The sequence below is a fragment of the Vigna unguiculata genome, chromosome 4 (genome assembly GCF_037176805.1).
Source record: "Vigna unguiculata cultivar grain cowpea cultivar isolate G323 ecotype 2 chromosome 4, ASM3717680v1, whole genome shotgun sequence".
Taxonomy (NCBI): domain Eukaryota; kingdom Viridiplantae; phylum Streptophyta; class Magnoliopsida; order Fabales; family Fabaceae; genus Vigna; species Vigna unguiculata.
Genome location: NC_140795.1, coordinates 39,252,651 through 39,267,636, shown reverse-complemented (window position 1 = coordinate 39,267,636; position 14,986 = coordinate 39,252,651). Strand labels below are relative to the sequence as shown.

General features: G+C 27.3%; 1 protein-coding gene across 1 annotated transcript; it reads right to left on the bottom strand.

Annotated features, from left to right (window-relative positions):
* Nucleotides 1-7,171: 7,171 nt before the first annotated feature.
* Nucleotides 7,172-11,684, bottom strand: LOC114181052 (mitochondrial import inner membrane translocase subunit PAM16 like 2-like). The gene is made up of 4 exons (XM_028067373.2): nucleotides 11,395-11,684; nucleotides 10,839-10,926; nucleotides 8,401-8,534; nucleotides 7,172-7,598 (listed from the first exon to the last, which is right to left on the bottom strand). Exons 1-4 carry the CDS (start codon nucleotides 11,395-11,397, stop codon nucleotides 7,473-7,475), a joined length of 351 nt encoding a protein of 116 aa, XP_027923174.1. The 5' UTR covers nucleotides 11,398-11,684; the 3' UTR covers nucleotides 7,172-7,472.
* Nucleotides 11,685-14,986: the final 3,302 nt, after the last annotated feature.

The following is a 14,986-nucleotide window of genomic DNA, read 5'->3' as shown; positions in this document are numbered from 1 at the left end:
TGTAATGAAAATTATTTAGTTGCTACTATTTGACCACTACATTCATTTTTTTACATGTTAATTAAACAATATTACATAACCTATTGTGTGTCTGAGGTATTGTCCATATTGGAGTGTAGAGTTCCGTCATAGTTTTGTTCTTAAAAAACGTCTGGAGAAGTAAGGGAGGAAGAAGTATTTAAACTGCGTTTAGATTCAACTCCTAAACGATATGAGACTTATTAAGTATACTAGAACAATGATTAAAATTCAATTATTTTTTTGTTAGATATTTCAAGAAGTACCCCAACGAATCCACAAACATTCACTTGTGTTTTTTTAACAGATCACCAAGACAAACTATCCATTATGATATCACTATTTGATCACTTAAGGAAAGATAATTAATATTAATGAGTCATGAAACAACCATATAAGAAATCACAACAATTAGAGATCCTATATTGACTAAAAATATAACAAAATTATAATATATAAATTAAATGTTAATCTCATTTTATGAATTGATTTTGTAAAATTGAGTTAGATATAAAATAATTTCCTAATATAAAATCATAATTACTTTCTAATCAAATTCATTGAAATTCTTCTATCATCCTCCTCTTACACTACCCACAATATATATTCATATATCGAATAGAGAATAATGGGGTGAGCACTAAATCAAAATGTGCAATGTTTCATTGTAATCACTTTGTGACGTTTATTTTCAGTTAATACACATTAAACGAATTTTTCAGCCCTGATAAACGTGCAAAATAATATGCATTTGTTTAACCATTACTTTCATTTTTAGTGACCTCGAAGAATATGAACACACTATTTTTGTTCTTATATTATCATACATATGCCGAGCCTCAAATAATATTTTAATGAAAACATTGTTTAGTTCTTCCACCTGCAAAATGTTTTGTATATATGTATACGAACATCATTGAATACGTAAATAAAGTAATGAAAAGTTATTATGATATAAGAAGTGATTACGTCATGTCAAAATACTCAAAATGAAAGTATATAGTAATAATAATAATATGAATTAATAAGGGGATACATATTTCATAAAATCGAAACTTTGACTTTGGAAAAGAACTGTGATTAGGTACAAAAACATCAACTGTTGTTGTTCTTTGAACTTCATATTTGGATTAATTTATACTATTTTCGGTGAAGAAATTCGTACGATTGTTGTCACAGAGACTCGTATTTGCCTATTCTATATGCAGCTTCTTCATTTTAAAACTGGTAAAAAAAGAAGTCTTATTAAAAGCAAAAAAAAAAATGTAGTAGAATAATCTATCTGAAACAGCGTAACTTTAGAAGCACTAAAAAACTTATTTGAGAAATTCGCTGCTTCTTAACATGATGTGACATTAAAATTATTTTTATTTAATTTCGATAAATACTTTAATTTGTATGTAGTTAATCATAAAATATACATTTAGATTAAATTTATTTTTATTTTTAAATTATTATAAAAAGTGTAATTCCTCTCTAAATTAAATGATATAATATTTCATTTCTATATTTTTTAAAATTTATATAAAATATTTTTTCAAACAAACAAAATTCTTCAATGAACTATTAACGTTCACATATTATTTGTTGAAAAAGACATTTTACACAATTTTTATTAAATACTTTATAATTTAATTTTAAAATGAAATATTTTTTTTTGTAATATATATATATATATATATATATATATATATATATATATATTTAATCCTATTTATTTTTATTAAATTAGTGATATAGCATTGCTTGTTTTTTTTCTTTTATTTCTACAAATGATACTAACATTGTTTAAAGTTAATAATTTCATTTAAAAGGCTGTTTCTGAAGTTCTTCAATAAATTAAGAGAATATATATATATATATATATATATATATATATATATATATATATATATATATATATATATATATATATATATATATATAATATTTAGTTTCAACTCTTAATGAAAGTTTTAAAGTATAAAAATATATTAAATTCTTACCCATAATCTAGATAAACATAAACAAGATAACCATAATTAAAAAAAAAATAACATTAGGAATTTAATTCCAAAATAACCATTATGAATATAAAAAAATATAATAGTGTGTCATCAATTTTATTAACAACTAATAAAGTCATCAATTTTATTAACTACTAATAAAGTCATCAATGTCAAAAAATACAATTCAAGAAACAATAAACCTAATGAGATAGATCATAGTGTTACAACACATTGTTCTTATCCAACACAAATTATTACAATTTTCTCAACTCTCTTAAGCAAATCACAATTAAAAGTTTTTTATTTGTACAAAATTAATTGATTGATTTAACACGAAAAGAGACAACAAAAACAAATTTTCTTCCTAGAATCCAATGCATGTTATACAAAAAGACGAAGAAAGTAACCCTTGTAGTGAAATTTTAAATGTGAAATTAAACTTTTGTTTTTGCTTCTCTTCATATTTTATGTACTATGAATTGAAACATAAGACAGTAATTAGAGAAAGATTACGTGTTATTAACGTTCACGACTCGCCCAAATCTACCAAACATCACTTTCTTTAATTCTAATTCTTTCACTTCCAACGTCACTTTCCCCGAAAATCACAAAACTATTTAAATAAAACTTGTTCTTTTCTTTTTGTCTTATTGATTCCTTTTAATGCTTTTCCTTCATGGCCCCTTTTAGTTTAGGATAAAAATATCATGCAATGTGCTAAATATGTGCTCATTAAAATTATAATGCTGATTTTATTGCAACTTACATTTAATAATGTGTTCATTCGTGACTTCGTATTCGGAAAAAATAAATTTAAAAGTAATTTAGTTACCACTAAATATTATAATTATAAAATTACAAAAAAAAAATTTTAATATATATTTTAAACTATCTTTCTTTTTCTTTCTTTTTTTAATAAATATTAAGTGTAATTACTCTTTTAATTTTTGTTTTCGGTAAAAAATGTCAAGTTCTTCCAAGTTTTGTTAGTTTTAATTTAATCTTAATTTTTTTTTAAATATATAATTTAGTTCTTTTTGTTAAACTTTTTGAAACAAATCAAAAAATTTAATCAAAATTAACATTAGAATTATATTAATTATATTAACAAAATATATTATTCTATTAACGGTTTTAATTTTGATAAAAAATCACCATTCTATTTTAAAAAATTTAACAAAAAAGTTAGATCAAATTAATTTTTTAAAAATCAAGATTAAATTGTGTGGGAAAAAAACTTAATTATCAACTTAAATTTAAAAGATAAAAAAAAATTAAATCTAAATATTACTAAAATAACATTTAAACAAAGTTTTTTTAGAAAGTTATGTTGTGGAGGAAATAGCTATAATTGTTAATTTTAAAATAATAATACACACTATACGAGAAATCTTCATATATATATATATATATATATATATTAATAAATAAATAAAAAGTCATTTAATTTTTTAAGATATTTGTGATAACGTTTGCCTAAATACTTTAGTTAATTCCTTGAAGTTGATGTACACGTACAAAACACGTGGCGTGATGGATAACGTGGTCCCACTTAAACTTGGCAATCCCGTAGAGAAACGTAACGGACAAAGTTGAATTAATTAGATTCTCTATTTATTTATTTAAATGGGAAAATAATAAAAAACAGAAAAAACGTGACAACGAGTTCGTCAACATTGGGATTCGCCCCAAAGACATGGCACGTGTGCAGCTTAGATCACTTTGACACGTGCGATGTGTGTTATACCTAACACCTACCAACAATAAAATTCACTTCTCACTAACAAATGTCCAAAGGACATTAATTCAAGATTAGTTCATAACTAAATTTAATTATTCTAACTATCATGACAAACACACTTTTCAAAATACATTTAAAATATTAGTGACTTTTACATTTTTCGTAGAAATAAACATTTTTTTAATTCTTTAAATAAATTTGTTTTCTGGCATTTTTGAAATATGTTTAAGGAGTTAAATCTAATGAATATTTTCTTTTTGAGATTAAGAAAGAAATTATACTTACACATGATGAATGATCATGATTTAATTTTTTTTTATAAGAAGTATTTATATTTAGTATTACGTTGTATTTTCAATGAGATTGGTTGAAAAGATAATATACGTAAAAAATTAATTAATCTTTATAATTGTGGGAAACTTTGTTAATGTTTTCAATTTAAAACATTTTCTTTTGGTCTCTAGTTATAGTTTTACAACATTTTAATATTCCCCTCGTTTGAATGAACTTAGTCTATTGATTATTTTGAACAACACTAGTCAATATTTGATGAAAGATTAAAAATTAAACTAGAGGAACTAAGTGGGATATTTTTAACTATAATGACTAAAAGGAAATGTTCTTACAACTTTAAGAAGAAAAAGAAAAATTAAATCTTAAAATAATATCATGGTTCAATATAACTTTATATAAGTATTTAATAAGACTATTGAATAGAATGGGTCATTTGACTATAGAAATAAATAAATAAAAAAGAACTTTAACAAAATCATTAAAAAGATAGCTTATTTGTTAAAATATTAATCCGTTTTTAACATCTTTATAATTAGAAGACCTAGAAATGAAAGTCCACGTTAAAAATTCAACTCAAATATTTTAGTTATAGAATGTTTGATCACTCCATTCAAGAGAAGACTCACTAGTGAGAATGACACCAATTTGAAATTCATTTAGCAACAAAACTTTTGATTCAAAATGTCAAAAGTATTCGAAAATTAAAATATTATAATTGATCACAGGATTATGGAGATTTCAAAGCTCTTTCCCTTCTACATGCAAATAATTTTATTTTATATATTCACATAATACTAAATTTGGTAAACTTAAGATAAAGTCTATAGAATCACATGGCAACAAATATAACACAAGTTTGTTTCTATAAAGTTAAGATGCTTTCAAATATCTTGTCATGTGTATTGTTTCAAAGTAAAGGAGCTTTAAAATTTTACAAGAATTAGATAATTGTTTTTCTTTCAAAAATAAATTTTAAAAAAATTATAGTAATGTTTTCCCCAAAATTTGAAAGAGAAATTTCTAAAAATAGCATTTTTTTTTTTGAAAAAAAAAAACAATATGCCATTTTTCTTAGAACATTTTATTTTGTTTAGATTTTTTTCTGCTATTTTTTCTAAGAATTTTAATTGGCAAGTAATTCTTTCGTGGGTAATTATTTTCTATAAAATTATAAATTTTGCAAGTATTTCCTACAAAATTTGTTGCGAGAAGTGTTTTATACAAAATATTTTGCAAAAAAAAAGGTAGCAATTTCTTGCAAAAAAATTTTTTCACAACAAAATTTATAAGTATTTTCTACGAAAAAATTTTCAAAACAAAATTGACAGAAAATACGAGTTTTTTTAGTAGTGATCATCATGTTAACTGTAATCCATTTGGATTTTCCTTTTCAAAATTAAGTAACAATAAAGTAAGTAAATCAAAAACTGAAGACTTTAGTACATCTACACTTTTTCATTGTCTAAAATGAGTCACTAACATAAGTTTTAACACCATCTTATAATATATTATTAAGTTTAGTTAAATCTTATAAACTCACTTAAGATGAATTTTGTTCTTAATTTATGTATTTTACCTTTTATTCCCCATGTGAGATCTCCAATAAGAAATGTGGGAGAAAAGTTTCAGTTATGAAGTGGAAGATCTACTTGGTTTGCATTTAGGGGATGGAGATTAGGGTTGCAAGGGGTGATTGGTAGCTTACCTACCATTTTAAGCAGTTGGACCCAAAAAATTTTTATGGCACATAACTTTTCTGCTTTATTCTTGAATGTGATACTAAGATGAGGTCATCAAAATTCATAAACTTTTTGTGTGTTGATAACTCTTTGAAAATTAGATCCAATGAAAATAAAACAAAGTGTTAGAAATTAAAGAGAGAGCAGTGTAATGATAAGCATGAACATGCATATTGTGGTTCTCTAGTGGTGGAGTTCAATTGTATTTTCACTTGAAAATGATATGAATTTGTTTGGTTTATGGTTTCTATCAGACTATAGTAATTTTTTGGATCATGTATATCACCTGTGCATATAAAATGTAGGGTTCAATCAATTTTCACAAACCTGAAAGTTTTGTGAGGATATATCCATTGTTATTGTTTCTTTTATTATGACTTACCCAATTTCTTTGAAATATTGTGTTGTAAATGTTTGTTCCTTTGCTACTAAAAATTGTATCTTCAGAAAATAACTCTTAAAAGGAATATGAATTTATAATTATCAATGAAATAAATTTTCAAAAAGTTAATCAATCTCTTTATATCACATCCACGATGAGGATTTAAAAAATCATATTATCATAAAACTAATTTGAAATAAAATTTAGTTATCACCATTTACTAGTATATTTGGAAAAATTTCTTTCTCCGCACTTTTAAAAGGGAAAAATAAAAATTTAAATATTTTTTTATGGATTAAAATTAAGTTATACGTAAACTAAATTGTAAAAACTATTTACTTTAATTATTTCAATAAAATAAATTTTAAACTACGACAAAATTGCCTTCTTTCTAATTTTTCTCTCCTAAAAATACTTAGAAAACTTTCCTTCCAAACAATCTTTAAAGTATAATTTTGAATGATTTGGAACACCGTTTAACTTACCGTATATCTACTGATATGACCATTGTTCAGGAAGACTGCTCACTTTATAAATGAAAGAAATAGATTAGACAAATTATTAAATACTATAATTTTCTTAATTTATTTGGAGAAAAATTGACATTAAATAAATAAAAAAATTGTTCTTCTCCTCTTTTCACAAATTTATAATTTTTACAAATTTGTTGTTAAGAAAAAGAGTAAATTCTTCCTTTTTAATTAATATAAAAAAATCAGACAATTAACTCATTTCCTTTCCCATTCTTTATTCGGTTAAACAAGAGCCAAAAAGAAAATATAGCACTTCCTATATACGTTTTCTCTCTTCTTATTTCTCTTTAGCTATTTAGCATCAAATCCAACAGACATATCAAAGAGGCATTTCTATGCATCACCAACCTTAACAGCAAAGACATTCATCACCAAAACACGACAGGAGATTATGAGAACAACAAATGCATGTGACATTAGTCGTAGTGAATTTACAATAGATGACAAAGGTGATTCTGGAGTATGAAGATTAGCAGTGAACTGAAAGTGAAGGATGCTAAAATTCTAATGTCAATCAAATAAAGAAAGGTGCAACTGTTTTGGATCACACTACTATCATTGCCTACCATTCTGATTTTGATTTGGTTAAAGATAATAGGGTAGTTCAGTTCTATAGGTAGTATCCTTTATTTGCAGTCAATCCCAAACTAATCATGTACATTTTTGGTAGTAATCAAAATTATAGTTCAGAAGCTTTCTGATAACGCAAATCGTATACAATCGTAGGCCAAAATGATTACACAAGGGGTATATGAAATTTGGCGAAAATCTAAGTTCTCAACTGGGGGTATCCTGACTCTTGCCTTGTTGAACTTCCTCTAGACATTCCTTGGCACGTTGTACTTTGGACTGGAGATAGAAACTCCCACTCTTGGCATTACTCTCAAACAAACTATCGTATCTCTGCATGGCAACAAATCAATAAATGATTAAAACAATAACAGTTTAGCCCTCTGAAATGAGGGATTCTTCAGCATAAAAAAAAAATTGGGAAATCAAGAACATTAATCGTAAAATCAAATGCATTTTAGAATCACGATATATATGGTTAATGGAACTTTTTTCTTCTGGTAAATTGCCAGGTGCTGGTTTTCGCCTCACTTTTAAATCCCTTTTTGTCATTGCGTTTTCTAAAAATCTAAACTTGCATTGCATAGCTTGCTTAAGTTGCTGTGCAAGTTACTTGGTAATCTTTGTAACCAGCATCCTAGTAAAAAATGTGTAGTATACTATACAAGACAAAAATGTAGAGGGTTTACATTGAGCAAAAATGAAAAAAACTGGCAATTTTTGAAAGATGAAAAACATCAGTAAAATACATTATATAGCTTGTATTATATGGCATGCTTCCTAGAGACTAAAATTTAAACAAAAAAAAAAATGTTCATGTCTAGTGTACTGAAGAATATAAGCAAATTCTAACTAAGTTAACTCTATTTAACGCCATTATTAAACATTACACTTTTCAAAGCTGATCACCATCTCCAAAAAACATGATTAAGGGAAGCATGGCAAATGTAATTCCTTTCTAAATGAAGCTAGGTTTTTCACTTGTATGAGTTCGAAGGTAGTTTTTGTTATTGAATTCCAACTGAAGCCTATTATTACTCAATATGCTGTCCTCCAAAATGCATTCCTCACATTAGAAAGTTATAAATTTGAACACAAATTAGTAATATACCCACAACATAAATGATATACTAACCTTGATAACCTCCTCCCAGGGAGTTTCCGCAGAGACACCAAGAATCTGTCGAGCCTCTTGCTCTGTCATTCCCTTGCTAGCTCTGCGAATAGTATTTTGTATTGTCTCCTGTGCAACACCATTTTTTGCGGCATCTGGAATTACATAACATAATGTTAAGAAAAATAAGAAGATCCAGAGCTGCTGCATTATGGTATATGTGTGTTTAGCGTGAGATAGACTTGGCCAAGACATTATGAAAAGAAGAATAAAGAAACTAACAAGTGTATCAGAGTAAAAACAAAAGGTATTTGACAAAGACCACAGAATTAACGATAGAATGGAAGAATTATTTTGTTACACTTTTCCATCAAGTATCAGAGTTACATCATCTGAAACTTTAACGAGAGAAAATAGCCTAGCTTGTTATCCTCATTAATCTAAAGAACAAAATAATGCATGATAAGGCAAATGCCAAAACTTTTGCTAACTGAAAAAGGAACCTTGGTATGTTGCACCACGACAGAAGGGATAGATTAGCTGCTAAGCAAAACAACTAGCGTACCAAAACTCAGTTTTGATACTTGATGATTCACTACTATGCTGATCCATCAGCCTGGATTTCTATAAAGTATACCATGGTAGAAAGTCAGATCTTACAATATCTATACATTTTAAGAAAGCCTATAATGAAGGCCAACATATTATATCCACTGCAAAACCTTGCAACATGAGTGTAGCACCTATTCAATCAACAAGGATATATTTAAGTTAATGGAAACCCTTCCCAGATGTGGAGGTCTAACAAAGAAGTTTCCTGGATGAATAGGTTTGGGGCAACCAAAGAAATGCTTTAGAGACAAAAAGGAGTCCAGTAGTCCCGTTCAGAGGAAAAATGTCAATTATGAGGTCACATATTGTACTGAAATACAACTAGAACGAGATGCCTGAAATATATTGTAACTGTAGAGTGTTAAACAAAAAGAAATTGAAGAGAATGATTTACTAAACTCTAATTAGACCTGCAGTGTTGTATGGAGAATGATGGGCGGTTAATGCAAAATTGTGCAAAAGTTTACAGTCACAGAAATGAAGCATTAATGGGCAGCAAGGATAAGCAGGGGCAGAGATCACAATACAGCAAGTTATATATGTTTACGATGGTTCACTAATGTAAAAAACAATACGCACAGGTGCACACGTGACATGAGATTATAAACTACAGTGTCAAGTTCAAGCTTGACAGATAGGTCAAGGGAGATACAAAATGAATATCATGCAATAAAAATCGCTGGAATACTCATTTTTGCTGCCAAATTGCTTTTGAAATTGATTGAATCGCAATTCTTCTTTGAATTGTGATCTGAAGCGTGGATGAAATTGTGTTTGGCTATCAATCCAAAATGGGTTGGGTCAAAACAAAATTTGAAAAGCCCTAAATCTGCTTTGAATTATTGCACGAATCTTAGCGGGAAGAAAGGCAAAATGGTCATTCACTTCCCTCCAGTCGTGCCCACTTATTATTGTGCCTTTCCCTCACTTCTAAGCACTCAATCAGAATCTTTCTTCTCCACCTACACCCGTCACCTACTTATCGTTGTCTTCTCTTCATGTCAACACTTCATAAACTATAAAAGCTGGTGGTCCTTAAATGTTCCCTTCTATTCAAACATGTGCAAATGCTGAGTGAGTTTTCTGCTGGACTCTTGCTTTATTAAAGTGGGAAAAATATAAAAGGGTAGTAGGAATAACTTCATCAAGTAGTCAATCCTGGGCAGTAAAACACCAAGGCCTACCCCATAATATCCAAATTCCTATCATAGCACCGTCATAAAGTGTAGATGAGTGAAAGGGCTCGAGAACATCAGCTCTCATGGGTAGTGTTATGATAACTACTTGGAAATTGCGGGATGTCAAAGTCTCACATCAAGTAGTTTGAGATGCTCAGTAGAGTATTCAAGAATTTGGTATTCCCCTGAATAACTAGCTTTTGAGGGAGGGTTTGCCAAGTGCTTCTCATAAAACCTCTCTCAGCTCTTGTCACAATATGCTACTAAACAAGAGGGTATCGCTTACCATAGGTATGTAAATTAATTGCCCACCAAAATCCCATCCTGATCCTTTGAAATCATTCAAACTGTCAACTTACCCCAAGAAGCCCGTTAAATACCCAGCCACCCTTGGGCAAATGCTAAAGACAACAAAAAAATAGCACCTACAAATCTTCAGAAAACAAACTTAGCTGCTAAATACTTAAGCATAGAAATATAATATCCACTAAGTGATGAATCATTTCGGTGTTGGAAACTAAGTTAACATCTGCACGTATATATAAAAAAACAAATAAACCCTAATAAATACACCAAACACCTAGAAATCAGAGCATTGCATAGTAAATTAGTATGCAATTATACTCATCCCACGATTCGCATATCAATGGACAAATTTGAGAGGCTTACTATTGAGTGCTTGACGATATGCCTGAACAACTGCTCTTGCCAAGATTCCTCCACCCACAACAATCAAGTTCGCAAGAATCTTAGCAGCCTGCACAAACAGCTCGATTAAAATTTTGAAAGATAAAAGCAGTACTTAAAATTATCATCCAAAGATAAAGGCGTGAGTTAGCCCTAATCTATGTCTTGAAACTACGACACCCCGAACAAACTAAACTACACAAACAACACAGAAATCACAACCCAGTTACATGCATAGCAATCAATGAAAACAAAACAATCAAGGTTGGCTACAAAAACAAAAAATAAAAATTAAAAACACCATTTGATCATACGGCCATACCTGCAAATAAAACCCATCTAAAAATTCTACCTCTAAATCTAATGAGACAACGGGAAAAAGAAAAAAAAGAAAAAGAAAATCAAAGAGGAATCGATAGAAGAAACAATAAACCCCTTCTGATACACAAGCTTGGATTCTCGATTCCCTTATGCACAGAAGCTAATCAGCTTAATACAGAGAGTTGATAGAGAAAACAATAGAAAAAGAGGAACGTACCATAGCTAGAGAATCAACAAAACGAAACCCTTCTGATAAGCAAGCTGGGGATTTTTTTTCTTTGTAGATCAGAAAATATAAGCTTGCGGGTCCCAAAATTGAGTTAATTTTTTGGTTTAAACACGAAACAAAGATTAATCTTCTGCTACAAGAAAGAATGCGTAGGGAAGAGGATGAAAAGAATATGGCAGTGGCGGAGGCTAGGGTTCCAATTTGGGAACTCTGAAGCTATTCTCTGCCACGAACAGAATACATGTTTAGAAAATTCTGGAACCTCTACAATGACTAAACTAGACATCACTGCATTAATCATTTTATAATAAAAATAATAATACCATTTACTTATATGTTTTTAATTACTTTTTTTGACATTAAAATAATAATAAACAATAGTAATTTTAACTTAATTTGTAATAATAATAATTTGAGGTTATTTGGATCACAAATTTAAAGTAAATTGCATTGATATGATACAATAAATTTATTTCTATACATTTAGAAAATAATTTAGTATAAACATAATGCTTTGAAAATATAAATTAAAGTTAAATTTTCTTTAACTTAAAGTAAAAAAAATTATGTTTCAAACTAAAAGTACAATAAAATAAATAATCAAAATTTAAATTATTTACTTTCATTTTATTTATTGTTTTTTCATTATTTTTTATAATATAAAATATATATCAAGAAAATGTTTATTTAATTTTATTAATTATTTTAATATTTTAACTTTAAATACTCATTTTATTATAATATAATATAATAAAATATATTAAAAATTTACTATTATTTTAACATTTAAGTCCGCATTTATTTAAGTCTGTATTATGTATAAATTCTTTTTTGAGAAGAAAATGTTTTTGGATCAATAATTCTGTAACTTTATTTTAGCAAAAAATCACTAAAGTTATTTGGGTTTATATTCTATTACATTTTATTTTATTTTATATATATATAATATGAAAGAAAATATATGAATAAAATAAAATAACAAATTTATTCTATATCTTTTATATTTAGTATATATCTTGTATCTCTTATATTTTTACGATCCTTATAAATTTTCAACCACTTTAGTATTTTATATTGTAATTATATGACACTTAATATTATATTATAATATGACTCTTAAAGTTTCATAAATACACATTTCAATGCATTAAATTCTCAAAGATTAAAATGCAAAGTTAAACCGAATTTACTGTATGAATAGATTATATCAAATGTATAATAATTATGATTTATTTCTTCTAAATCTTTGTACGAGTGAGAACAATGAAACTGTAATGAAATATTTTCTATCAATACATTAGAGTTCCAATTTTTTCTTATATTTAATTCCTCAATATCAGTAAACCTGATTGCAATATAATTTACCTTAATTATACTAATAAATTATTTAATTGTCTTGACAATCTTTGTTTTCTTATTTAAATTTATTTATATTTCTAAACTCTTCTTGAAAGTACGAGACTCTAATAAGTTGCAATTTAAACCATATAAAATTTACTAAAGATTTTCGAAAATATACCTTGTCAGATGCGTTAAGTATTTCATCGGTCTCCATTCATTTAGTAATTTCTTAAATAAATTATATAACTTTATACTTAAGTAATTTAACATAATGTTATTATGTAACAAATAAATGTTGTTTTTTTATGAAATAACTGCATAATGTGTCAACTTAAAATATATAGTTTTTCAACTTTTATGCTTACAAAATTATTGTTTCAATTTTATTTTTGAAGTTATATATATATATATATATATATATATATATATATATATATATATTAATTAGTCAAACCAATTTAAAAAACAAAAAGAAATTTTCATCAAGTAAACGGGAATTAAATGAAAAATGAAAATATTTTTAACATGTGACTTCAATGTCCCTTAGTATCACCCAACTACATGAAATCATACAAAAAACAAATTTATGTAATTTTTTATGTCTTATCTTTACGGGTGGCAAAACCGAATAACTCAGTTCGTTTTAGCTCAATTCAATTTTGGCCTACCAAAAATGGGTCAGGTTAAGCTGTCCGTAAAGTAAAAATGAGTTGAAACTTACAACATGACCCGTTAGTTTTAATTTTTTTGTGGAGGTCCAATTTTAAATTTTTCCTTTTTGGTGTATATGCAAGCCCATTTTCAGCACTTGTATATGCAATGCAATACCTATATCATACAAAAATTCTACATATTATGTTGTAAACCATCATCTAATGCATTAATCATTCAAAAATTAACTTGTCAACCATTTGATCAGCAGAGAATTTGCATGATGAACTTGGAGCATAATACAAGAAGAGAACAAATTCACATGACAATGCCATTGCAGAAACATGTGTAGCCACTAACCACTATACTACCATCTCATTGCCTTCACTTCTTACACATTATTCTATTCCAAAAACAATTATTTCAATCATCATCTAGTGGCAAGAGTTTTAACATAACACATTACATGTAGTAGATTTAAAATTGATTCCATCTAATAACAAGAGTTTTGACAATGTCAACCATCATCTAATGCACTTTCAAAAAAAAAAAAAAAACTTAGTTGGACATTGTCAAAGTAATCATAATTAAGCTAAGTAAGTAGAAATCAGAAATTCACAATGGACAATGGTCACAAAATGACAATCAGATAAAAGTGACAAAGTACAAATTAATAAATAACAAAGTAAATGGAATAACTTCAAATTAATACATAACAAAGCATTTCTTCATTCAATCTTCATCATTTTCCTTTTTAGAGTTATTAGATGCACCCTTAGAACAACTCTCTCAACTCTCCTCCAGTCCTCCATCTTCATCAACATCATCATCTTAATATCACATGGAATGGAATTGAAAAAAAGAAGTTAGAATATAAAAAATATTTATTAAAATAAAATAAAATAAAAAACTAATAAAATTAAAATTATAGAAGTTATCATATCCACGACACCCATGCTTATAGTTGGAAGCACAAATTATTGCTTCAACATTTTTTAGTAATAGACGATTTCTATACTTATTCAAAATCCTTTAACCAACGCTAAAAGCAGATTTAGATGTAACCATAATAATTGGGATACTTAGCAAGTCTCTAATCATGACTTACAAATATGAAAAATGTTGATTATTACTCTTCCACTATTTAAGAGTGTTGGTCTCTTGGCAAGCGTATCAAAAGTCAATTGTAGTATAATGATTTAAAGTAGGAGTGTCGAACCCACGAGGAACGGATTCAGTTGAAATAAATAATTATCTCGATTAGCATATATATACAGAAAATGTAATTTGATACATCATTGGTAGTTAAACTAAATTGCATAAACAAAATACAGTAAAAGCAGAAAATTTAGATAAAAGATCGGTAAGAAAAACTGGGATTGAATTTCATTTATCTCCCTTGTCTGTAATCTGGATGAATATAATATATAACATCTGAAAATACCAATATTGATGCACACTCAAAAATCATTTATACCGATCCCTCGCGTATAAAATTCATAAGATTAGTTCCCTAAATATTGATTCCTCACATATTCAACAAACTATCCAGCATTACGGTCGAGTATTAAAAGCAATTGATATATTG

Bases quoted from the DNA above. Each gene is read 5' to 3' on its own strand.
- LOC114181052 (XM_028067373.2), bottom strand. The intron at 8,535-10,838 runs GTAAGCCTCTCA...ATGTAATTCCAG, and splicing joins ATATCGTCAAGCACTCAATA to ATGCCGCAAAAAATGGTGTT. The intron at 7,599-8,400 runs GTTAGTATATCA...GTTGCCATGCAG, and splicing joins CCTGGGAGGAGGTTATCAAG to AGATACGATAGTTTGTTTGA.